Source organism: Podarcis bocagei (genome assembly GCF_964188305.1).
Source record: "Podarcis bocagei genome assembly, chromosome: 11".
NCBI classification, from domain to species: domain Eukaryota; kingdom Metazoa; phylum Chordata; class Lepidosauria; order Squamata; family Lacertidae; genus Podarcis; species Podarcis bocagei.
The window spans coordinates 15,636,493-15,664,241 of NC_138136.1; the positions used below are offsets into that span (position 1 = coordinate 15,636,493).

Below are 27,749 nucleotides of genomic sequence, written 5' to 3' on the forward strand. Positions count from 1 at the left end.
TTCTTAAGGTAACTTTTATTTGTTAATTTGACATGAAAAGGTATGCAGGTTACACTAGAATTTAAAAAACACACCTAACACATTATCATAAGCCTGATTTGTGGTAAAGTTTCTAAGTGAAGCAAAACTAGCAAAAGAATTTTATTGAATCCTTCATCCTTCTATTTACGATGCAATTGTTGGATAATGTTCTTTACAAATGTTCCAAGTAAAACTTGTATAACCTGATAGCTAAAATACAAAAGTTTTCAGTACAAAAGGTTTTGTTGAGTGCCCCTTTACTTCCCCTTCCAAAAAAAAAAAAATCTAATAATGTAAAAGGACAAAGAGTAGATGGCTAATCTAACTAACAAACCCCCCACACAGTAGTTTATTATTCTTAAATGAAGATATTAGAAAAGGACCAGCATAAAAATGAGGACTGTTTCTGAAAAACAGTACATTATTCAGTGTCAATATTTCACATTTCAAAAAGCTATATATATGGGTTTCACTTACAAAAAGCTCCATCTCTGTGACAAATGAAATTAAGGCCAGACACAGCTTTAAAATTCACAAAAGGAAATACAAAAATATTGTGCTTCCAAACAGGTTCTCCTCTGCAGGAAGGGATTAACATAACTGAGGATATACAGATGACGGGTTTACATGATTGCACAGCTTTTGTTGGCTGTTCGTGGGTCTCCCTGTTTTAAAGAGAGGAAAGACAGCTTTAATTAAGGTTAAAGTAGGGACATTTTAAGTATCTTTCAATAATTGTAGTTTGATGAACTGTTTTTAACAGTCTGCCTTCTTCACTGAGCTTTTTGTTATGGGAACTGCTTGTGGACAAATTCATGGGCACATGTTTTATCAAGCAGGAAACACTTTGAGCCAGGGGTGGAGAACATGTACTTTCTTCAGATATTGTTCACTCCCATCAGTCCCTGCCAGCATGAGCAATGCTCAGGGATGGAAACCTTTGAAGGGCTTGAGCAGGAGTTCATGTGCAAAGGGTAACTACCAGTACATTCTAAATTCATGGCTGATGAGCAAAGAGATCTTGCTCAGAGAGGAACCAAAACCACTGCTTTCCACAATATAGTGCCTTATTGGAAAGTCAAGTTTCAAAATGTAATGCTTGGCATAAAATTGTAGGCTGCACAATGAGTTAAACAGAATATTGCCTGCCACAGCTCTAGGCCATGATTTTGATCTAGTACAATGCAAGCCATGCATGTTTAAAGCTGTGATGAGCAATACAATTTAGTTTCAGCCCTTTTAGCCAGAGTTGGCCCACATGTTCTCTAGCACATCAGTGTCTCTGCAGCCGAGATTCTCAAATTACCAATGAGAGCCTATGTTAGGCATAGGGAACCCATGGTCCTCCTGTTGCTGTTGTACTACAACTCCCATCATCCCTGACCATTACGTCATCCTGGCTGGGGCTGATGGAAGTTAGTCCAACAACATCTGGGGGGCTAGGTTCCCCACCTTTGGGCTCTGCTTGGGACTCACATAATGCTTACCTCATAGTAGCCACTAAAATTGCTACATCTTAGGACCTTTAGATACACAGGTTACTATGGACATAACTTGACTTCACTGTTGCAATATGAAAGAGTTGCAGGAATTCTTCCAAATACCAATATTTTGATTTTTTTAAAACCAATTACCTGGATTGTTCTCCTGCCAAGGTCACTAGGGAAATAGGTTTATTTTCCACATCACTATTTAAGTTACAGGAAGCAGGTGGCGCTGTGGTCTAAACCACTGAGCCTCTTGGTATTGCCAATTGGAAGGTTGGCGGTTCAAATCTGCATGACAGCGGTGAGCTCCTGTTGCTCTGTCCCAGCTCCTGCCAACCTAGCAGTTCGAAAGCATACCAGTTCGAGTAAGTTATAAGATACCTGCTGGTGGAATAGATCCTCTTGTTCTACAGCTTCAGCTGGTTCTTCATCTACTTCCTCCACCTCTTCAACTTCAAGTAAAGTTGTCTTGAAGACGGTGCTTCTCTGAGCAACTTCCTATAACAGATGCAGCTGTTCAGTTATTCAATGCTTGCAACATTAAGGTAATGTTAAGCTATCTGGCATTTTTTAGTGACCATTTTTTGGATGTTAGTATGACTGTTGTCAATCTAGAATCTGACAGACTGTACTAGTGGCTTGTACCAGTACACTATATATCCAAGCAAAAAGTACAGTTCTGTTCCACTTTGGGGGCTATTCTCACTATACAAATTAGTTTGTGATGAGCATAGGTTAGCCAGGTTTCCAACATTACCTCTCCCTGAGAGTTTTTCAGCACAACTTTCACATCTTTGCCAGTGCCCCAAGAGTTTTGGTTCTTCCAGATGAGGTCAGAAGGAGGACTGGCTGTTACTCCAGCATTAGCAGCCCATATCTGGGAAAGGGAAAGATACGTCAATCAGGATTAAAATACGTCTTCCAGAAAAGAATTATGCAAGCTCTATCTATAGCAATAGTTCTGGAAGCAAATAAATGGCGGAAGACCTAGACAAATACATTCAGCTTAAAGGGATTGATCCATAATAACTGCATTTGTAATAAGTTAAATTTTCTTAGCTGAACTTTATAAAAAGCGGTTTATAGAGTACCATACAAGTTGCTCCCCATTTGCAATATCTCTAGATAATGTAGATATCTGCAGGGTGGAGTCATGCCCTTCCAAAACAGACCCAGGACCCACAGCTTTCTGGAGAGTTCTGTAATTGCCATGGGTGCAGGCTAGATGGCTCACACCAGAGTTTTCCAAACTTTCCCAGTTGGTGACACACTTTTTGCTCATGCCTGCTCTATTTTGCCTCTCATGTTTAGAGGTGCCTAAGTGCAAAGTAGCATCACTCGCTAAGCAGGAGTTACTGTTTCCCTCAGAATACTGACACAGGAAAACTGGTGTTGGGAAGGAGTGACAAACCCACCCATCTCCACCTTTTACATTTTGCTTCTAACCAGGCTCAGCACCAGAAAGCCTGGCAGTAGAAGAAACAGCCCAAGTCTGAGAGAAAAATACCGAGACTGGCACAGGGAAAAGGTTAAAAGCTCATTCTGTTCCAACCAGATAAATATTCCACCACCATTTTCCTATTATTCCACCAAAGGGTTTTCAAGAGATGAATTTACTAGGATCACTGTGTGTAAACAATGTTTGCAGCTCTTTAGGAAGCCACTGAAAGTCCTTAATAGAAAATGAAATACATACACCTAGATTGGAGCAGCAGCAGCAATTACCAAAGAACCCACGTTAGACCCAAAGCACGTTTCCAATACGCTAATCTCAAAAAGTAGGTTTCACTTACTGTAACAGTCTGGCCTGCCTTCAGCACATATCTTGAGGTATATTTGTAAGTGACAGAAGAGTCTCCTATTTTCCTTATCATCTCCCAACCTCCCATTGGTTGGTCCTAAACAAAAGCAGGTGATATTTTCATGTCAAGCCATTATGTACTTATTTCTGAACATTGACTAGTCTTATAAACCAGGTTGTTTTTATCCCCACCTGACCCCTTATGAACAACATCTGACACAGACAGGCTGCCCACCTGTCAATCACCTGACATCACCTTTTCTGACTACAGGGGTCTTCACAAATCCCTCTGTGATCTTGCACAGCACATTGAAAAGGGCTTTGCCAACTGCTAGTGCCTGCAGGCATCCCTTTCAGTTAGTAAGGTTTTTAGCTGCCCCCCTCAACCCATCATATATGTCAAATGTAGGACAGGTGCACATGGCTTGGGACAAAATGCTCTGGTGGGCATGATTAAGACCACAGGCCAGAGGTACCCCACTTCGACTATATATGGTTACCTGGGAGGAAGTCCTGCTGAATTCAGTGGGGCGTACTTCTGAATATCAATGTATAGAATGTCACTACAGTGCACTTGCAAGTTATATGCATTTAACATGTGCGCATTCATTTTTTATTTTTTTAAAAAAATGATATTTATTGGGAATTTAAATTTACATAAAAAAGAAAAAGAAAAAGCAAGAAAAAAGAGATTAAATACAAATCAATAAAAGGAGAATAAAAAGTACAAAACATACAATACACTAAAATCAAAAACAAGAGCAAAAGAATAAATTTAAAAACAAATCCAATATTCCCATATCCTTATCTTCATTAACTTGTTTCATCGACCTCCTCACACCTCCCTTTTTTGTATTCTAATTATTAATTATCTCAGAAAATCCTTTCCATCTTTCACTGTATTCTGTCCTTTAGTTGTCTTAATTTATTTTAGCCTTATCTTACCATAAAAAAACTTTAGAACTTAAAAACTTATTTATACATAACTCCTTATAACATTTCTACTAAAGCCTAATAGTTTCATTCCAAGATTTTCCTAACAGTCATTAATTTTGCAATATTTCTCTAAATGAATTTATAAGCTTTCTGCCAATCTTCATCCACCCTCTCTTCTTCCTGGTCTCGGGTTCTGTCAGTCCTTTCTGTCTGTTCCATCTAGTCCATCAACCTGGTGATCTTATGTCCGAGGCTCTTAACTCTTTTCCATGTCCCTTCTGCAGATCTTCTTCATAATTGTACCTACACTTTACTTTGTCTTCTGCTGGTCTTGTACGCATTCAGCTTGGCAAAAATATTAAATTAAAAATGGGGTGGAAAGAAGGGGGGCATCTGGAGGGGGGAGGCCTCTGGCAATCCCACCTGCCATGGCACCCAGTTTGTTTTAACTAGATATGATTTTGGCTTTAGGCACTATCCCTGGAACGTTTTGTTAGGATATGTCCGTTCCACCTTAAAAGGGAGCAGGCTTTGTGAGTCACAGAGTCTGCGCATGTCCTGTTCACAGGATGTTTATGTTTCCTGTTGCTTTTGTTTTCTCTCTCTGTCGGAGACACTGACGCAGGCAGTCATGTCTTTCTTTGTTCTGATCAACGCTGAATAAAGCTTGTAAATAATGCTCTCCGGAGTGCAACTTTTGGCTGTGCATTATCTGCTGATAGAGTGTGCATGAGCTCTAGAATGTGGCAAGATAACTTCTAGAAACTCATGTCGCTAATCGATGATACTGCGTGCCTACCAGAGATCGATGGATCATCCGGCACACGGCTTGGGGCCATGATGGACTTTATCTCCCTGGCAGTATCCCAACACGTTTAAGTAGCTGGCTTACCATATAAGTCATTATATACACTTGAACATTAAGCCCTTCAAAACACAGGGAGGATGGTGAAATAGATATGCCTTCTAACCCTTTCTATCAACTTGATCACTATGCAACCCTTATTGTTTCACCTGGGACACATCTTGTAAGACCATTTAAGAGTTTTACACTCTTGATCCACTCTCAACTTTTGCAGAACAAGTCATCAGTCACAGGAGAACATTTGTTTGTTGCTGCTGCTTCTTTCTCCGGTCATCCAGGGAAATGTCATCTACATTTTAACCACCTCATCTGATTATTCAGGTTTCCATACCTGCTCAGAAGTGTTTTTCAAGCGGATAAACTTCCCGTCTACATCTATTTCCTCAATGCAGATATTTCCAGTAGCGGAAGCTGAATGAGAGATGCTAACGCTACTACTGGCCTCAGATTCCTCAACATCAACCCTCTTCCTCTTTCCCCTGGTTGTGCGCACACTGCGGCTGGATGATGCCCGAGAGACTGTCACACGAGAAGATGGGCTGGGAGTAAGTTTCAATCTGTGGAAGAAGAGAAAAAAAAGGAAACCCATCAACACACACGTTTCAAGTGTGCTTTCATCTCTCTCCTTCTCAGGCAGCATGGATTAGTAACATGTTTTGTAAACTCTGATAATTACTTTTGAGTATATTAATTACCTGCAAGGTTGGATTTCAAGCAAGTATGTGCATTTTGGATTATTCACCCACCATTTAGAGTGGGTGGGAAGAACCAGGGCTGGGGACTAAGGGTTTTCAAGGACAGGGTTGGCCTGGGAATGAGGGATTAAGTTTCCTTTAAAAATTATTATTATACTATTTCAGTTGGGAGTGCCCAGGGTGAAGAGCAACATTTAAATCAACCATTAAAACTTCAAGAGAAAATATTTACCTTGCAAAACACCAAGCATAAGAGGAATAGTTTGGCTGGATATACCTATAAACCATAATTTAAATGCCTTCTATTTCATAAGACATTATACCTGGAGAGATTCTAGTGTTCACATTCAGCAACTGGGAAAAAGTTTTACATTTGACTGAGAAGCTCTTTCCATCATTCATCTCTAGTTGTCAAAACATTTTGCTCTTCACATATAGCCAATATCCCTTCCCCTTCTTAAACATGGACTGCATGTGCCTGGAATAATTGGGCAGGTAGTTGGAGTACATAATCTTTAGGATAACTTCCATTCTCCTGTAAAATGACAACTATTTCTTACCTTTCTTCTTCACCTTCCAAGAGCTTTCTGTATGCACTGATCTCCATGTCAAGCGCCAATTTTACATCAAGGAGTTGTTCATAATCACTCAACTGCTGTTGCATTTGGTCTCTTATCTCTGCCATCTCTCTCTCTTTATCAGACAGTGCCCTGCGAAAGTTATCTCTTTCTTTAGCCAGGATATCCTCCAGTTCTTGCATCCTTTCTAGCCATTCTCTAGACTAAAAAAGAAAATAAAAAATGCACAGACACCAACTTCAGGAATTTTAATTTCTAAAAGCCAATATTCAAAGACATAGAATGAATATGAAGAGCTACGCAAGTGTTACATTCCTGTTTTTAATACAAATTGCCTGTTGTGCAAGGTATTGGGTCTATTGCTTCATATTTAAAAGTGACAAAGCTGATGTCTATGGTTGTGAATCTGTTTTCAAAAAAAGCACAAACAGAACACACACACGTACAGACACTTCCTATGTTGGGCAAGAATAAATCTAGCAAGTCACTGAACAATTGCAGAACTGGCTCATTACTGGAACACAGACAAGCTGCAGCACTTCTTATATTTTCTCATTTGCTAGCATATTACGCAAAGGGCATGGGCATGGCTTAAGAAAGAGAATGGCATTAAGATGCAGGTGATGATAATCAGTGATGTTGTGCACACTGAACAGAAAATTGAAAGTGAACCAAAATAATCTCAATTTTGCAACCCATATAGTTCTGTAAATTAAGCAAGCTTATATAAATGCCTGGGTTGGCTATGAAGGACCATTTTGATTTTACTGGTTAAAAGAAGGGGCTAAGGAGGACCCTGAAGCCCTACCCCAGACCCTGCAAATAATGTTTGGGCCCCTCTAATCTTCTGAGGAATCACTACATATCACTACTGTATGTCAATTTCACTCTCCTATCCTGACGTGGTGAGAGAAGTCAACCAGGCTCTGCTGACTGAGATTGAGCCAAAGGCTTCTTCCTGGGACCAGAGCTATCTGTCATTTGTTTTAACTCTGTATTTACGAGATAAAAGATGAAATCCCAAACCATCCTTGGCCTCCCCTCACTGACTTCAAACCTTGAGAGGGGCTGCAGCACCAACTGACAGGCAAAAACAAACAAATCCACCCCTCCCCAGTGGCAAGTTGGAGAGGAACAATAGAGGAGTTTCTGTTTGCCCCTGAAGTGCTATGTTTCAAAGATGCAGCATACAGTCAGGGAGAAGACCCCACTCCTTTGGGCATGTCCTAGCGACAAGTTTTTAGTTGGCCAACAAAGTCACCCAAAATTTGAGTATTCCCTACAAACGTTCCAGCAAATCTTCATAAACGTAAGGGTCAAAAACACAGTTTATTATTTAAAAATTAGAATCGAAAGCTGAGAATCTCAGGAAACTGAATTCTATGCTCCAGCAGAATGATAGCACAAACACACAATGAATTCCTCTTGTCTACAAGGAAGCACTTGTTCATTTTCGGTAATCAATACAATGGAGTCAGACTGAACAATAGTAAGTTTCATAAATCAAGAGGGGAACAAAAGGTGGAATTGACCCCAAAATGGACAACAAATTGGCTCAGTCTATTTCAAACGCAGGATTTTTTTAAAAAAAGAATAAAAATATTAAAGTACAACACACACAACAGTAGCCTGGAAAACCACTGAACTACTTGTAATGTAATGTATAAAATATCTGAAAAGTACTTACCTGCTACTAAGGTGATAAAGACAGGACTGTGGAATCCCTTACCTCTTTCTGCAAATTAGCCAGTTGGGAAGAGAGGCTATCAATGCGCATGCGACTTTCCATGAGTTCTTCTCTGACAGTGTTGGCTGCAGAGCTAGACATTTCAGAAGAGAGTCTGGCGTTCTCAAGCTGCAGGAAAACAAGCAGAACACACTCCACATTTGGTCTGCCAACAAATAGAGAAGCAAGTGCTTGTACTTTAAAATATCTGCAACAACATTAAGTAAGGCACACATTGCGTGTAATACAGGAAACCTGTCATGCAGGCTTTTCTGAAAATCTGACAGCTAAGAACATATGTAATATTTCTCCGGGACAACCCCTCCAACCACAAAAAAAAAAATATCTGATTCTTTTATCCTTATTTTCCCCTTAGGCCACGTGCCATTTCCTCAACTCTTTCATCAACTAAATATGGAAGCATTTAATAAGCTAAGGAACCAAGATAGCAAATAATGTTCAAAGGAATGCAAGGATTTACTAGAAAAACCATCAAAGTGACCTTCTGAACTTATAGAATGGCTCCTCAATAACTTTCAACAGTGATCCAAAACTGTTCAGAGTCATATAGCTACAAGTGAACTCAACTTAGTTGAAGGTAATGGTGTTGTTGCTTAATGCTTTTAAAAGAAAACAATCCACACCAGCTATACTAGAGTTGCAAGTTTTCCAAGGCAATGAAGTACAGCTTCACAAGACAGCACAAAGATTAACCGACAGTATCTTAAGAATGCCTTCTGAGGCTAGCTAAGTTTTAAGGCTACATATGAAGGAAAGAAACACGGTAAGCAGGGAATTCATTTGACTGCCGAATGACTCCGTCTTGGAAAAGCACTAGTCATACCTCATGTTACGTTTGCTTCAGGTTGAGCATTTTCAGGTTGCGTCCCGCAGCGACCCAGAAGTACCAGAAAGGGTTACTTCTGGATTTCACTGCTTGTGCACGTGCAAACACTCAAAATGCCGTCACGTGCATGCGCAGAAGCGGCGAATCGTTACCCGCACAGACGTGGGTTGCGTTCTGCTTATATTGCGAGCGGGCCTCCGGAACGGATCCCGTTCGCAACCAGAGGTACCACTGTATTCACCATGTTAAGACCTTCAGGATCTCCATAGTAGTAATTCTACAAATGCGAGCAGGAGTCTTTAGGTGCATAGCAAAGGCCCTTTCAGCTCAAGTAGGATGCACAAGACAAGGAAATGGGATAGCCTGGAATGTTGGCCAGATATGGAGGACTAGCAGTAACTTTGGCTGCACTGATTGGGTAGCACTTAAATGGTGCGGGCCCGCACTACCTTATCTTAAGCAAGTGGTTTCTGAACAACTCATTCTGTACTAGATCAGTCAAGTATGACACAGGGAAGCCTGCAGCCCCAGGTTGACTATAAGAAAACACCCTGCTCTTCAAACATTCCAATTGTCTACAGTAACTCATCTTTAACATCAGCAAAGCTTTTCTGAAATGTTAACATGCACCCTTCTCGACTTGAATATATATTCCACTTTGCTTCTTTGTGTTGAGTTTTATTCACTACAGCTACACTAGTTCAAAATAAGTTGTTTTTAAAAGGAGCATTCACGTTAAAGGAAATTTCTATTTTGTATATTGGTGTTTAACCCATTACTACCTATCAATCTCTAGAAGAAATGAAATTTAAGCTCACATCCAGAAACAGTTTCTATTTCAATTATTCAGACAAAGTTTCTGTAACACAACTATCAGGATTTTATTATATGCAAGAGTAAATATTAATACTTTGGCATGGTATGTCTCTTCAAGCTCCTCCTTATACATTTTCACTTGCACATCATGCTGCTCTCTCATTTCTTGAAGCGCCTGAGCAAGTTTGTGCTCATAATCTATCCGACGCCCGGAGTCCACCTCAACAAGACGGGTCTCATGCTTTCTTCTTGTCTCATTGATTTCCTAAGGAGGAATAACATTACTTTTCAATAACACAATTTCACTTAGCAAAGAAAAGCAAGGATGGCATATTAAATAAAGTATGACCCCATTGGCTTTCCAGCTAGATTGCAATTGCTTTGTGTACTGATAAGAAGGAAAGTCTCGCTTAAATAGGTTTCTTGGGGCTCAGCTTTTAAGAGAAATACTCCAAATATATTTTTTGGATATGCCACTTTTACGAGGGTCCCCCCCCCCAAAATCTTCTTACTAAATGTGCTCCAATATATTACTTTTATGAGCTTGGGGATTAGAATGGGTATCCTCTTGGGATTGCTTCCAATCTTAGGGTTCTTTATTTGTAAGACTGGAGCTGAGAATATTGCTAAAAAGGTCAAACCAGTTCTTCTGTTAACTAAACAGTCCTGGTCATGTCTCTTAAATACCCCCCTTTTGCCATGTAAGCTAGGGCAATGGGCTGGCACAGGAAATAGCTGGAAACGCTTCAGGTATAGAAAAATGAGGGTATATCTCCTCCTTCACTGATTGGAAGCAATGCTGAGACAGACAGGGATACAAGCACAAAAAACCCAGTGTCTTGGAGAGTCTGAAGTAAAGATGGAGAAATGTATTCGGTTTGCTTTTATAAGCAACCGACCTTATACTCCCTTCCCATACTAATACATGGATCAAAACGCAATAATCCTTCGGACAGCATGCTTTCGCACATGTTATGATTGTTCTCTACTCAAAATTTTTACCAAAATGCATAAAACATGTATTTTAGGATAAATCACCTTTAGAAATACATACATTAAGACATAGCACACATCCATATTTAAGTTCAAATCAAAACACCAATTTGTGTTGTTGTTTTTAAAATCGAAGTTTAGTGCTGTAACAGGACAGACTTTGGGATAGACACATGTGCAAAATTGACACAGATCATAAATAGACTGATCCATCTATCACTACTTGGAGGCAGACACAGAGACCTGATTTGAAGCCAGGGTGCACACTGGCTTGTCACTGCATAACATTACCTTAGAACCTGAACTATATTACCTCTTCATAAATATTTTTTCGGAACTCCAGGTCTTCAATCAAACTTTGACAGCGATTTTCAAGATCCACTTTCAGTAAAGTTTCATCCACGAGCTGCTTCTTAGCAGCAGCTAAAGCAGCTTCAAGCTTAAAAGAAATAATTACAAATTAGCAAAAACACAATTCCAGCATAAAATAATTATCACAAGTAAAAATTAAGTGCCATCTGGCAAAGTTTTCATAAAGCTGGCCAATTATAGAATAAAGCACATTTGATGCACTGAAGTTAAGTACACTCTTCATTAAGTACTGCTCATTTACTGATCCACAATGTCTCACGTACTGTTGTTTGGGTTATCATCATGGGAGCAAGCAACAGCAAGTCTTGGGGCTTACACACTGCACCCCTTTGCCTGGCATAAAGAGCTGGGGCTTTTTTGCTTCAGTTCAAAACTAACATTAGGTAAGTGAACCCAGACAAGCCACAGTTAATCTTAGCCAGTGTGAAAAATGCATATATAAACTAGGCACCAAATAGCTCCCCTTAAACCAAGGTTACACTCACCAAAATGGAATGTCTAGTTGCCATTTTGGGGCAAGACAGCTCTATAGCCTTATTGGTCAAATGGACTGACTGTGATTATCAGTTAAACATATGGCTAGTTCAGATGACGACTCTGGGCTAGGTCAAGAGCATTGAGAACTTAAAGAAGAAAAGTCACTTGATTCAGGAGCAGTCCACATATATACTGGCCTATTCCAACCTCTTTTTCTTAAAGGTGACTGTCCCTGCTCAGGGTGCACAGAAAAAGTAATTTGGTTCCAGAAATTCATTCTGATTGTGCAGATAACATATAACTAATAGAATTCTACAAGATGGGGTCTTAGTGTGTGAAAACAGTCCATTCAATGATCCCCAGATGGTGGATATGCCAGATGCATCCTGGCACCCAGGAATTTTCACATGGTCGCAAGTGGTAAAAGCTAGCTGCAAAATGCGCCTGGCACCTGGCTAATGTCAAATACTGGTCATAGCAATGATTGGCCAAAACAAGTAAATTTCAACCCATAGTTTAGGAAAACGGATCTGCTTCAAATAACCATAGTTAGGATTAACTAATTTACAGTATGACCACAATGCTAAACTGTAATTGATCTAAATCAAAAGTTAAAGGTTTTGATTGCATCCTGGCTGCACCAAAACAGCTGAGGTGTGAGTGCATGAGATCTAGGCTACTGTACATTACAGTAACCATTATCATTACATCCAAACTAGGCTATTATGAGAAACTAAGTTGCTTCCTATGGTGTCACAAGTGCAATGGACTTCAGGTTGCACAACAGACTTCACCTTCCTTTCCCACCCCCCATTGTAGCCTCCTGTTTGCCCCAAAATCTGCTCTGGTGTGCAGATCCCACCCCGTAATTTCTCAACACACTCACCAGTTTTGTTTTAATTAAAATAGTGAGCATTATTAACTACTCAACGAGCTGTAGCCATATTTGTAAGATGCTGTTGCTGCTTATTCCAAGCTGGCCTGAAGCGCACTGTGTAGTAACTTATATATTTACCTGAGCAATCTGATCTTTTAAATCTTCAAGGTCCACCTCCAGGCTTTTCTTGTCACCAAGTGCTGTGGCAAGTGCAGCTTCTTTAGCATTCAGAGCAGCTTCAAACTCTCGAAGCTTAAGCATTGCTCCATTTAGATCAGATTCTTTTTTTGCATAGCTAAAAACAACAGTAATTAAAAAACAGGAAAACGAAGTTCAATAAGGTGCCTCAGATATTTTCTTTAATGCAAGATGAAACTTAAAAAGAGCTGTATGACTATAGTTGGATTCCACTGGTTTGTGGGGAATGGAAAATCTGCTAAAAGACTGAAACTCTAGTGAGATGTAATTTACTTCATCCTTACAGTTCTTAATATATAAGCCATGTGAAGATAAAAGCCTCATTCTGTGTAATCCTTTCTAGTGAAGAACTAGTACAGTGGTACCTTGGGTTACAGACGCTTCAGGTTACAGACTTCGCTAACCCAGAAATAGTATCTCGGGTTAAGAACTTTGCTTCAGGATGGGAAAAGAAATTGTGCAGCGACGGTGCGGCAGCAGCAGGAGGCCCCAATAGCTAAAGTGGTGCTTCAGGTTAAGAACAGTTTCAGGTTAAGAACGGACCTCCAGAACGAATTAAATTCTTAACCCGAGGTACCACTGTAACACTAAACTAATATTTCATCATAGTACATAGCTAGATTTTCATAAGCGATTAAGATTTTGCTGGCTGTAGATAAACCAATCAAAAACACTTAGCTATTTTTGCAACACAAGCACTCTATGCCAAAACAGTGAAGAATAAGATTGCAAAGATGCTAAGATTAAGTATAGCCTCTATTTTATAGAGAAAAACCAAAGTGCAATATTAACTTGCTGAATGACTGTAGAACCTGAAGTTCAAGTTATTCAGCACACTCAACTGCTTTTAGCACCATCATAAAATTGTTATTGTGCAGCTGGGACACTAGCACTGTAAAAAGTAAAAGCCCAAAACATATCTACAAAAAACTTTGAATTTGATACAATCCAAATTATGTGCCAGGGAAAGCAGTTCTGTGAGCAGAATAAAATACATAAGCAGAACAAATTTGTACAATCTACTCTCCTTTTCCTAGTCATGGGGAAAAGGCAAGCAGCTACTCAAGTTACTAAAACTCCACACACAGCCACTGGAATAAATTTAATGGGTCTACGCTGAGTAAAACTTGGTGGGATATGACCTATAATTTTCTCTCTCCTTGCTGCACATCTATAGAGCTCTTAGGTAGAAAACTTAGATGAAGAGTGATTTGATGTCCTTCAGGCCCCAGAACGGAAGCTACCCCAACAGTACATAAGTTGGTGGGCAGACCTGCAGCGGAAACCAAAAAAACCACAATTCTTCCCAATGCAAACACTGAGGTGGGCCTTCATAAGTTTCATAGGAAGCCAGCTTATGAAATCCTCGTCTTAATGAGAACATACTAGAGACTTTCTATATGTAACAAGTACTTTACCAAGCATTTGCTTATTTGCTTAAGTGTTGTACAACTGTGGCTTTTATGTATTTGTTTATTTATAAACTACTTCACAGCTAAAGCTATCAAAGCTGTGTAATGTTATAATGCAGTTCCTTATTGTGGGGTGCCATACCCCATAACTGGAATATCCATTGTTCTCCATACTGTCACCAAGATGAGTCTGGGCTAGAGAGAAGAAACAGAAATTCCATTCTCAGCAAGGAAGGCGGTTTCCAAATCCAATAGCTCAGGGAACAGATTAGTCTGACCCGGAAGAGATAACAAGAGGTGGAACATACTAAGAACACACACATTTATTCGTTTTTACCAGGAGCCTGGTTTACCTCTTGGGCAAAACTGAGTTTCTTTTCTTTTACTTACTATTACCTTTATGGGTTTCCAGAATACTGAGCAAGATGGTCTGGCTTAGTAAAGGGCAGTTTCTGAGTCTCCTAGGTAAAAATGCAAGTAGTCTCAAACCCTTTGCCACAACACTATTCACAAAACATGAGTTTCAGGGCCACTACAGCCATTTCACCACAGCTAGGGCTTGCAATTCAATGGGCTAGACTGAATGTAAAGGAAGCAGGCAGCTGCTGGCCAAACAAACCAGTAGGGGTTCTAGGTTCACACATGCCACCGAGCCACTGTTCGGTACTAGGAAACCTCCAGTCTGGAGCCTAATTTGGGTTAGGTCTGCCAGGCCTCCCCATTGGGACCATGACATGATTTGGCTTGAACTATGCCCACCTGTTATCACCTGGCATCAGGCACAGCACAGGTAACTCTGTGTGGCAAATTAATCACCACGCATCAGGAGTGCATTCGAAGGGCACTCTTGAGTCTTTCTTTGCTGCTGGTGGTATACTTCACTGCTTTTTTAAATTTGGCACCCAATTCAAAAAACAGTAAATTACTGTAATGTAGATGGTGATTTGTTCTCTCTTTCCTGGGAACCTAAGTTTGTTCCCCACCCCTACCCCATATATGCTTTTAAAAAGTGATAAGGCAGTAAAAAATACAGTGAAAAGTAACTCAGTTTTAAGATTTCTAGCACAGCCTTTAAAAACATATAGTACCTAATTATTACAGGCTGTAATATTCAGCATCAATGACCTTAAGAGAATAATATTGACTAGCTTTTTCTCTCTGCATTATTATTGTCCTTAGTTATCAATGGCTATTTACACCATCAGCTCAAGATGATGTACAATAAAACCAGCAAAAACACAGTTAAACACACAAAAACAGCAGATGTATTTAAATCAAAACAATACAAAATAGACACTCATGGCAGAGACCCAGTCACCCAGCTGGTAAATTCTCTGTTTCTACAAAGCTCATATAGTGTGCACCTATCTTATCTTGAAAAGAATGCCACTCTACATCCATGCCCTATTTGGGGGCGGGGGGGGTATGCCAAGGAGTATCTGAGACATATTAAATTCATGAAAGTTCAAAAACTCTTGATTTAAGAGTACTGTGTTACACCAAACACATGGGGCCAGCACATGACAAATTGGACAGTTTTCAGTAAATACTTGAAGTGACCCAGCTGCCTTACTTTGCCGTAACCATATGGCACATTTGGCAAATCACTGAAAAGCTTACAATTATAGTAGTTGTATGCTGAATCAGAGTAAATGACAGACAAGAGCTTCATCTACCTATAGTCTGATTTCATAAGCACAAGGATTCAAACACTGAAAATAATCATTGTGCCAACAGTACAACGGCCATGTGCAAAAGGGATGATTTGGATAATAGTCTGAATTGCAACTGAGGGAGAAACATTCATTTAAATCAGATTAGACTAACTCTCCTATTGAGGTCCATACTTTAACACAGCAATATGGACTTGGGACAGCTGTTTCAACTATGTTTACCCTCTGAACAGTTGCCCTGTGCACCAGCTGAACTATACTTAACACTTGCTGAATCAATCAAGTCATTGTCTTAATAACAGGCCCATGGGGATGTAGATTTTCAGTGCAATTTCATAAATATGCCTTTTTTAAAAAAAGGAAGCAGGAACGTAAGAATGAAAAAAACGTTATTTCCTTAAAAGAAATCTTCTGTTCCTGGAACTGGATGATAGTAACAGGAAAAAAAATTGTACAAGATTCTGTTCCTCTTAGCTGCTAGCAATCTTACTATGTAAGCTAAATGATTGACAGCTAATAGATACTGTACAACCTTTCACGTCTGCAGCTGTGTGCTTAAGAGTTTCTCTTGTGGCAATCCTCAACCTAGAAGTTCCAAAATATAGTCTATACACTTATTCACCACAGAACTTTCAAACACTACGGTATTGATTAATGTGAAATTGGCACTACATGCAGTATATTCTTTTTAAATTGTGTTCTAATTTTTAAAACTTACTTTTCATCACATTTAAATAATATGAGGGAAATTAAGACACAAAGTCTGAAGATTACAGAAGCCCCTGTTACTGATATGAAGTCTAGTTTTCCACAATAATATTTAGATGGCAAAAGTACCATGCTTTACAATTTACTCTTAGGCAAGATTTCACAATCTTGCAAGCAATTTGAAACTGATGTATTTGGTTTCAGGTAATGCCACCCAATACAGATTTTACAAGCATCTGATTTGAGATTTACTAACAAGCATTAAGTATTATACCACAGAACTTCACATATCCATTTCACTTTTCCAACCCTGTCAAACATATTTTGACCATATTCAAAATCATGCAGTAGCAGCACAAGGATTGAAGCAAAGTTGAGGTACAATTAACAAGCAGCTAGGTTTGTTTCCTACAGTAGAATGCACAAGGGTAATAGGCAATACACTTACCAAGGACACAAATCCATCCTATTTACTGCTATATGTATGCAGGCAACTCCCATTTACATGTGATCTATTTGTATGTGACTGCACACATGCGTGGTGCTGGGTATTCGGAAATAGGGAGCACACTCCTGGCTTGCAAGGAAACTCACCCCAGAGGATCTCATCGTGAACTGGAGGGGCAGCGGGGCTTTGTTGAACTGTTCAGCCTCACTGCCTAACAACTGACGTGCAGGCTGGGTTCGAAATTAGTAGGGTGCCAGGCACATTTCACGCCTAAAGGTTCTCCATTTGCGAGCACCTCAAAAAAGTCTGGGTGCCATTTTTTGCACCTGGCTTACACTAAAGGATTACTGAACTATATGTGCTTTGAAGCCTTGAAGTATACAATAAGGATAGACAATATGCTAAGGAGTTTAACAATAAAGAGTAGTGTGTTTTGAAAACTGAAGCATGATATCAACATTTTTAGTATAAACACCAAATTAAACACAAATTAACAATTTCTGCTAAAAATGTGATATTAACAATGTGTCACTTATGTGAATTGCGTATTAGTTCATGCTTATCAAAATAATAAATAGAAAGTGTGGCCGACCCCCCTCCCCCAAAATGGCCAATAGACATTCTGTTTTGGCATCCACAACCCAGGTCCCAGGAACCATTTGGCTCTTAGCTTTTCTATCCCAGTTTCTAACACTGTGTGCCAGGTAGCGCAGCAGCAGCCGCTTCTCAGTGCATCAGCTGAGCAAGCCCTGCTGCCCCTCCAGCTCACGCTGAGATCTTCTTTGGGTTCTGGGGACACTTCTGATGCTAGGATGTGAGGCTGAGCAGCTCAATAAAGCCCCACTGCCCCTCCAGCTTGCGAGGAGATCCTTCCCAGAGCCCGAAGAGGTCCTCTTTGGGATCTCAGGTGGGTTTTCTCACGAGCCACTATGGTTCACCAGGGTGCTCACCTGTATACAGTAATATCTCTTACAAGGGTTTTTCTCACTGGGTTGTTACTCATTTTAACAGCAGAAGTTAAGTAGTTCACCCAGAACTGAGTGCTTATACAAGATTGTTCTTAACATTAATGGAGAAAGCAGCTCTCTATAATATTGGTTTTTCCCTTCTTAACTTCCAGAAAGCCAACCTGCTACTTAAAGTTGAATACAACCTTAAGAGATGTGTCAAAACACAGCACCCACAATTAGGAATCACAGATTTCTGCATTTTATCTGGCTATTAATATAAGCTAATGTAAGAAGTAACAAAGGAACCAGTGATTATATTAAACTTAAGTATTATACTTACGTGTAAGTGCACATTTCACATCTCAAACAGGAGTTACCACAGATGTACTTTAATCCAAGCCCTACTTCTAAATCACACAAAATTTGCTTCTAACTCAAAACCTTTGCAAAAAAAGAGAAGAAGTTTCAACTCGTTTTTGAGGTAGGAATACAATAACTCAACCACCATCCAATTAATTAGAACATGACATCTAAATAACCCCACATGGGCTTGGAACTAGATAAAGTGCTTTGCTTTTGCCAATCATGTGCAAATCAGGCCTTAAGATGAGAAGCAGGGCCTGAGGATTTAAAACAAATAGATGAGAATCAAATTACTGGCACTTTAAGATATCCCTCCCACCCCCCCACCCCCGGTTTCCAACCTTGTTTTCATTAATATGGAAAAGCCTGTTTATTAAAGGTTTAAGGGGGTAGTCTGCACAGAAATTCCTGTCCCTTCAAAAGATGTACATTTACTTTGATCTCAAAGTATCCCATTCACCATAATTATTCTAGCAATTTGCAAATCCAGCTTTTCAGTGGTAAGCTGGAGTTCCCAGAGAAATAGAATCCATATCAAGAGTTACACTATTCAGTCACTAGGCAGAAAACCACATCATATTTCTACTATAAGATGCTTCAGAGCTAATTATGACAAGCGAACACATGCACAGCACTAGTTTATTTTCCCGGTTTTTTAAAAACGAATAAATGGAATTTAGAAAGCGTACAACTTCAACAGAAGCAACAAGAAAAGGGGCAACAGTTAAGCACAATACTTCTCAACTTCATTCTGCTACAGATTTAACAAAGCTACTCAATTTGGAATTGACTGACAAATGATGAAGTGCCTGGAGACACACAGTCAGGTCATGTATCCACAGCAGTGACCAGAGAAGAAATGACTGCTAGAGGGGCACAGAGAGAAGAGATGTCATGACGCATCTGTAGCAGTGAAACCAGACGCCTTCATCTGCCCCAGCTGCAATAAAACATGTCTCTCCTGTATTGATCTCTATCTCAAGACAGAAGGAATGAATGAGTTCATCCTCCTGAAATCATTTTTGGACCCATGCACTGCTTTTTCAAGTAACAGATTTTAGGGCAAAATGCAGCAGAGGCATCTGCTAACTTAAGGAAAGAGGAGGCATTTTTGCTGATTCCCTCTTTATCCCTCCTCTTCATGCCACTTACCACAGGAGGGTCCCCCAAAACGATCTAGAACATTATTGGAGAGAATGCAGTGGACTGAGAAGTAATAAATAATCTCTTTAATTAGCAGGCACTTCTGCTGGATTAAAAGCCATTTCACATGCATAATTCCCACACTTAATTTCACCCTTACAATTTAGACCAGCTATAAAAAACCCTAGAAGTTACTGCTACATAGAAACCTAATTATGAAAAGAGCAAGGCAACAGAAACTATGGCCTCAAGATTTAAGAACCACCACCAAGCCACAAGCAATGGTCTTCACAAAAGCAGAACACCGTAACTCCAACCAACTATTGTGGATTCTCCTATTCTACTGCCAACATATGAAAACATAATTTTATCTCAAGCACTCTAGTCAATTTGAAAGTGCCCAGCAAAAAATTAACGAGTGTGTGTTTGTGTGTGTACAGATAGATGGTTCTACAAATTTATTCTTCATGACTCCATTACCACCACATATGGATTGATGGATGTGCAACGTATCTCCTAACACAAAAAGATACATACCTGGCTCTACAAGAATGATAGCATCACCTTCTTTTCCTCACTGCAAGACAAAGTCCCTAAGCTGCAGCAGCTAGACACATTATTCTTCCTCCCAAATATTTATATATACTAATACACCTCACAAAACCAGAAGGCTGTTATCTGAGACTATTACTAATGTTTAGAAGTAGCTTTTCCCAAGCTTTAAAACTTGCCCACCACAAATTATACCACAGCAAATGTTGCTGAGAAGGCACAATTAGTAAAACAGAGCTCTGAATATGGTGGCAACAAAGCTTTGAACTCTAATTTATAGCATTAAAAAACCAGTTAGCAGTTCAAACGTGCAAGTTGAATCAAGAAAAGCATGCAAGCAGACGCAAAGAAGGACGCCATAAGCATAACAGCAAAATGAACATAACTTTCTTCTTGAAGAAGTTTTTAGATCAGGGATCAGTCAGCAGGTAAGATGCAACCACTGCAGCAATTTTATCCAATTTAAATATGTAGACAGGGATGATCCAATAGACATTGCATACATGGTACTTTCAAAAAGCTTTTACTATCGGGTCCCTTACTAAAGTGATCTTAACACATGGGATAAGAGGACAGACCCTCTTATAGAGCAGTAACTGGTTAAAGAACAAGAAGCAGAGTGTAGGCTTAAATGGACAGGATGTAAGAAGTGGGTCCCTCAAGAATCTGTATTGGAACCAGTACAGTCATACCTCGGGTTACAGCCCCCTCAGGTTGCGTTTCTTCGGGTTATGGGCCGCTCTTTTCGGGTTATGGTACCCAAACGGGTTACTTCCGGGTTTCGGCGGTCGTGCATGCGCAGAAGCACCGAATCGCAACCCACATGTGCACAGACACGGGTTGCGAACACTGCGGGTTGCGAACGTGCATCCCACACGGATCACATTTGCAACCTGAGCGTCCACTGTACTTTATATTTTTTTTTAAAAAAAAAATGCAGTTGGGGTGAGCAGTGAATTGACCAGGTTTGACCAGGTTTTCTGATGACACCAAATTATTCAGAGCATTAAAAACAGAAAGAGACCGCAAGGAGTTCCAATCATCATATGAGGCACTTCTTTGCTCCCTCCACAAGACACCTGGGGAGTAGCAACATGAGAAAGGGCCTTTTCTGCAGTGGCTCCCTGTTTGTGGGATGATCTCCACAGGGAGGCTCCCCTGGCACCAGAGTTCAAAATTAGAAGGGTGCCAGGAGCATTTTGCACCTAAAGATTCTCCATTTGTGAGCACCTCAAAAAAGTCTGGGTGCCATTTCCCCCCCTGGCTGACACTCAAGGATTACTGAAATGTATGGAGCCTTGAAGTGTACGTTAAGGATAGACAATATGTTAAGGAGTTTCACAATAAAGAGTACAATAGTACCTTGGGTTAAGTACTTAATTCGTTCTGGAGGTCCGTTCTTAACCTGAAACTGTTCTTAACCTGAAGCACCACTTTAGCTAATGGGGCCTCTTGCTGTTCTCATCCTGAAGCAAAGTTCTTAACCTGAAGCACTATTTCTGGGTTAGCGGAGTCTGTAACCTGAAGTGTATGTAACCTGAAACGTATGTAACCCGAGGTACCACTGTAGTGTTTTGAAAACTGAAGCATGGTACCAATATTTTTATTGTAAACACCAAATTAAACACGTATTAACAATTTCTGCTAAAAATGTGGTATTAACAATGTGTCACTTATGTGAATTGCATATTAGTTCATGCTTATCAAAATAATAAATAAAAATTGTTGCCGCCCGCCCCCCCCCCCGGCAACTAGACATTCTGTTTTGGTGCCCACAAGCCAGATCCCAGAAGCCATTTGGCTCCTAGCTTTTCTATCCCAGTTTCTAACATTGCCTAGTGCCTTCATTACATATTGTTAGGCACCAGGCAAAAACATTCTACTTCTCCTAGGCCACTGGAGAAGCACATTTGCAGCACATTCTTTTCCTCAAAGAATTCTGGAGCTGTAGTTTACTGCCCCCTCAGAGTTGTAATTCCAGGAGTACTGCCATAAGAATACAGAAGTTGGCCAACTTTGATGATGAAGTGAGCAAAAGATGATTACTTGGCATAGTTTTTCACTGTGAAATATACTACAAAAACTGCAACACCTGAACCATTTTTTCAAGGTATCCAAAATTGTCTTAAATACAAAATTGTCCTAAATAAATTTTAAAAAGCTTTTAGAACATATAATTAAATACATCTTACACAATTTCACTTAAACGATTGCAACAGTACACTGCCAACAAACAAAGAAATGCAGAGCTTGGGAGGGGGATCAGAGAAGAGAACAGGAAAAATGGCAGGCAACAGGACTTCTAGCGCCTTTCCGCTCCCCCTCCACTACACCCATTCTGTTTCAGAATAAGATTGGGGGGCAGAGGTCTACAGGGAGAAAAGTCTCATTGTGTTCTCACCCCAAGTGTATGGCCACACACATTTGAAAATGGTTAAAAAAAACCAGGGAATAGCACAAGTGGAAGCTCCCTAAGAAACAAATTTTGGGTGCCATTAACAAAAAATAAAAAGGCAAAGCAACAGCAACAGCAACAGCAAACTGACAGCACACAACTGTTAAAGGAAAGTTTTAATAGCACCCCTGAAAGCATTCCTTTGCAGAGCTCTGGAGGTGTATGAATCAAGCTTATCAGTGCAAGCAAGCACCTGCTCATTCCAAAGAAGTGAGGCCAGCCAGCAAAAGGAACATACCCAATACTAGAAAGCATACAAAATGGAAAAGGTTCCATGGAGTTATGAACCAAATTATTCACTGAGCACTGGAGAAAAGGAGCTATCTGCCTTCTCCCAAAGTTACACACATTTCTTTAGGCAGGCAGCTCTGCAAAGCTCAAAAATGTAAACATGGACATAAGCAGGAGTGATTTCAATTCTCACGTGTATTGTTAATGCTTGACCAGGAATGCTCTTATCAAAATAGGAAAAAAATCATATTAAGCGCTTCTCTTTCAAGAACTGCATTTAAAATAAGTACCTATCTTGTTGCAATATATCTCGCCGGGTTTTTTTCCCCCTAACATCAACAAAAGCAAACACAGAAAAACTTCCCCTTCTATTTTAGCTCTAAAGTGGACTACCACTTTAGATAAGCTATTTAAAAAGTTAGCCAAATTGTGTAAGTTGACAACTTTGTACATAAGTATCACATGTTAATAACCCATGTATTTAGATCAAATCTGAACATATGAAATGATGATGAAAGCATGGCCCACCCCAGTGTCATACACCTCATACTGTCAGTTAGGCCGGAAACTGCTCTTAAGAAGAAACCTCCCAGCCCTCTTTTTCATTCATTCAAATATTACCACACTAGCTATAGCACATGGCAGCAGCTAGAGGAGTCAGACTAATATGCTCACTACTCAAGAAATGAATGGGAGGAAAGGGGAGGAGACAATAACGCGCTCTCAAACCATGCCTGGTTCTCATCTCTCAATGGAGTAAAATGTGGATTTTGAATCTGTTGTTAGCTCAAGCTTTGCCTTGTTTTAAAGTGAAGATTACAAAACATGCTCTTACTTTACTGCTCACCTTTGCAAATAGAGCATAGAGAACATGCATGGACAGAAATACAAATAAATTAACAGAAGGAACCAGAAAGGAGGAACCGAACATCATGCGCACCTCTATAAAACAGGATGAAAAGTGTTGCCGAGGGAAACACATGAATAAAGAGTTCTCTCACACCAAAATCTCTACGTAGATAGCATGATTCTAACTTCTGACATGGTATCTCCCCAAACATGAAAGTGAGGGGAAGTTATCAAACCCTCTTATGAAACAAGCTTCATGGAGGAGTTCCACGCTGACCTATATTAACTGCTTTGGGGGCACGCAAATCTAAGGTGGCCACCCCAAGCAGGAGTAGAGAAGGCATGAGGAAGTATGGTGTGGAGATTCCAAGGGACAGGGTGGGGTTGGAGGCAGGAAATGGAAGAGGGTCTATGACGTCAACATGCAAGCAGCAGAGTAAGACCCAGACCCTGGTCTCCCCAGCAGGCAGTCCGCGTCAGTCATGTGCTGCAATGTGAGAAGGGAGCTTCTTGGGGACCAAGAGAGGCCACATGCTCCTGGCCTGATGACCCCCAGCCAGTGTTAGAAAGTGGGATATGAAAGCTAGGAGCTAAACGGCACCTTAAAACGAGGTTACAGGCGCAACAACGGAATGTCTGGGCACATGCTTTCTATAGCAAGAATACAGTGCTGAAAATGAATGAACGGCAGCTAAAATATTATGTTCACTTTTCACCTGGTTTAGCCCACCCCCGTAATATCTTTAAGAGGGTCTCTTCTCCGGTCTTTGGAAGTGGGGAGGCAGGAAAAGCTCCTCTTTTCCTTCCACTCTGCAGTTTTAATCGGAAATCTAAGGCGCAGTGCTATGCCCAGAGCTCAGAAACAGCACGCAAAACGCGCCCAGAACAATGGGAGTTTGGAACACCGAGTGCCAAATGGAGTGAAATATTGGGGGGGGGGAGCCCCGCCTCACACAATCACATGATGTTGTGCACGCGCAACATTTGAATGCCCATCAGCTTTGGGCGGGGGGGGAAACCCTCTCACATATTTTATGGGGGGGGGGCTAGCCCTAGGAATTGGCTTCTATGAACTCTTATTGAAGCCAAGATAGGACGAGAGATCGAGGGGGCCTCCGTCTCTTCCTCGGCCACTTACTTGCCCAGGAGCTGGTCGTGCTCGTTGCGGATCTTGCCCAGCTCGATCTGTAGCTTGGCTCTTTCCCGGGCCGTGTCGTCCAAGGCTCTCCGGGCATCGGCGAGCTCGGCTTCGTAGAGGGACTTGAGGCCGGTGAGCTCCCGGCCACGCACCTCCTCTCGCTCGGTGACCTGGAGGTGGAGCGCGCTGTTCTCGATCTCCAGGCTGCGCACCTTGTCGATGTAGACGGCCAGGCGGTCGTTCAGCTCGCGCAGCTCTTCCTTCTCTTGCAGGCGGCTGATGCGCGTGGGGCTCAGGGGGGTGCTCGCCGCGCTGCCCCGAGAGCGCTGCCCCGACGGCGTCGAGGCCATGGCTGCCACCGCCGCCGCCATGGCGCGCAAAAAACGCGCGAGGAAAGGGGGGGAGGGAAAGAAGCCCAAAGGGAAAAAAGAGGGGGAAAGAGCCCGAAAGGGGTTCAAAAGCGGAGAGCTTGGCAATGCAAAGGTTAAAAAAAGCACAGCAATCCTAAAAGCAAATTGGCAAACGAGCAGCGAGGCAGGGAGAGGGAAAAGTTAAGCGAGAAAGGAAACGAACCGAGGATGCAAATGAATGAATAAAAATAATAACCCGCGAGGGTGAGGAAGCGAGCGAGCGGGAAAAAAGGGAGGAGGGGGGGAGGAGGAGCGAAAAGAAACGAAGGCGGCTCTGCAGGTGCTTCGCTGAGGCGAATTGGATGTTCCAAGCAAATAAAGGGAGCGAGGAGAAGCGGCTGCTGCTCAGCTGGGACCCGGCGCCGCTGCAAGGAGCGGAGCCACCCGCCCGGCCAGCCTCGCGTATCCCGCCTCCGGCCGCTCCTCCCCGGGCAGAACACACAAAACAGGCGGGCTCTGCTCCGAACCAATATGGCCGTCGCGCGCTCGAGCGCCGGCCCTCCCTCTCTTCCCTTCCTCCTCCTCCTCCGCTCGCCTATGCCCCCACCGCACGTGACCCGCGCTCAACCAATAGGGCGCCGAGCGGGGCTCTTCGCCGAGGTCTAGACGCTAAATTCAAAACCCTCAACTGCCGGCGAGGCAGCGGCGCGCGCGCGCGCTCTCTCTCTTTCTCACACACAAACACGCCCACCCACGGCTGAAACCCCCAAGTGCGCGTGCGCGGTTAGGCCGCCGACGTTCCTTTCTTCTCTCCCTCGCTCTCCGCCATCTCTTGTGGAGGAGGAGGAGGCGGAGGAAAGGAGCGGGCGGACGGGCTGCTTGTTTATCGGGCCCTGGAGCGCTTGGAAGGAGCCGCTGTGTTGTTTTTCTTTCCCCTCGCACACGCATTTGTCCTTCCTGGCTATCTGTGAGGGCTGGCGGCGTGAAACTTCCCCTAGCCGCTGTTAAGCGGGCAGCCCAGCATCCTCTTCCGTTCGGTCTGTTTGAACGCGCGGACCGTTGGCTTTCGGCGGGAAAAGCCTGAGGGGAACCGACGGGGCTGCGGTGGCCAGCTCAGGGTGGCGTCCAAGATGCGGGGATGGGAAGGCTAAGGTTGTGAAACAGGCGGGCTCAGCCCTGCCGTTGAGACAGGTGAGCGCTTCAGGCGCCCCGTCGAAAGAGTCTCGTCCCGTTTTGATGGATACAATAATGGAATACTGAATGGTTTAGTTTTTGTAAAATATGCTGGGATTTATGATATCCAAAATGAATTATGGAAAGAGAAGAAGGGAAGTCAATGATTTTAAGGATGTTTAAATGAGTATTTTAAATGGCAAAACTGGAAGTTTGTGTTTGTGTGTACGTGTGTGTGTACACACACACATTATTTATATATATATATATATATATATATATATATATATATAAGGATATATATATACACACACACACACACACACACAAGGTCTTGTCCTTTTCTGCCAAGGATGTTCTTCCGCAGGCACCCGAGAAGTGGAATGAAGAAATATTCCTGGCAACAAGGGCATTGGCAGGATTATTGTAATAACCAGCAGTTTCATAAGAGTAAATAGTTACAGATAGGTAGCCGTGCTGGTCTGCCATAGTCAAAATAAAAAAATTCCTTCCAGTAGCACCTTAAAGACCAACTAAGTTAGTTCTTGGTATGAGCTTTCGTGTGCATGCACACTTCTTCAGATACATAGAGTAAATAGTTAAAGTCAATGAATAAAAGAAGTTAATTTAGAATGGGCAGGAAATGATAAAATAAATTAAGGAACGGCACAAAGAGGAAGAAGGAAGTCAGGTTTCGAAATGTTAAAATGAAAGTAAAACTATTGAAATAACTGAAAATCATAAATATAAAAAATAATGATAAAGTAACTTGGCCGCACACCTCTCCATTGACAGGGATGCCTTTTGCTGCTCTCTGTCTTGTTAGTTCTTACGTTTGTACACTTCCCTTCAGCTGAACCTCACTAGGCAGTTCACAACATAAAGAAAATGAAAACATATTTGACTGTCGCAGTGCTAACTGGACTTTAAATCTGCGCTCCAAGGTTTGAGGAGGAAAAGGGGAGTCTTCTAAAAAAAGGCCTGCCTTTTCTCCGCAAATAAATTCAGATTACATGTATTCAGATTTAGAAAATTCTGTGAAGGAAGTTCCTCCCCGCCTGTCCTACCTTGCCAGGAAAGTGGGAGCAAGTGGCTGTTTCGTTACAGCCTGCCAGGTCCTCTGCCCCTTGTAAATATGTACTCCCATTTCTGCAAAGCTACAACTTTTCCCTTGCTTCCGCGAAAAGAGGCCTCCTTTCTGCAGCAGGTGGAGTTTTCTTGGCATTTCGCTTGGAGGCAATGGACACAAGACGAACTAAGATTTATAAGACAATGCTGAGCAGATCTCAACGTTGTATCTCCTATAAGGAAAACAAAAACTCATTGGCAGGTTCTCTTCCGATAAAAAAATATGCAATTCTGAGGAGGGGCTGGTAAGCCACTGCTAACATTATTTGTCAACGGCTGTCCTGTACACATGACATGCAGTGGATGCTTTGGTTGCAAATGTGATCCAGGTGGGATGCACATTTGCAACTCGCAGTGTTCAGAACCCCCAGTGGCGCATCTGCACACACGGGGGTTGCGATTTGGCGCTTCTGCTCATGCACAAAGTGCAATTTGGCACTTCTGCGCATGCGTGACTGCCGAAACCCCGAAGTAACCCATTCCGGTA

The 27,749-nt window shown here is 41.6% G+C and overlaps 1 protein-coding gene across 2 annotated transcripts; it reads right to left on the reverse strand.

Annotated features, from left to right (window-relative positions):
• LMNB1 (lamin B1) lies at window positions 1–27,432 on the reverse strand. 2 transcript variants are annotated; one of them, XM_081213732.1, is made up of 11 exons: window positions 27,202–27,432; window positions 12,630–12,786; window positions 11,079–11,204; window positions 9,867–10,037; window positions 8,113–8,238; window positions 6,366–6,586; window positions 5,442–5,667; window positions 3,302–3,406; window positions 2,266–2,385; window positions 1,890–2,006; window positions 1–686 (listed from the first exon to the last, which is right to left on the reverse strand). In XM_081213732.1, exons 1-11 carry the CDS (start codon window positions 27,357–27,359, stop codon window positions 645–647), a joined length of 1,569 nt encoding a protein of 522 aa, XP_081069858.1. In that variant the 5' UTR covers window positions 27,360–27,432; the 3' UTR covers window positions 1–644. The 2 variants fall into 2 exon arrangements, with proteins under 2 accessions (XP_081069858.1, XP_081069857.1); XM_081213731.1 differs by lacking the exon at window positions 27,202–27,432 and adding an exon at window positions 24,612–25,455.
• Between the last annotated feature and the right edge of the window lie 317 nt (window positions 27,433–27,749).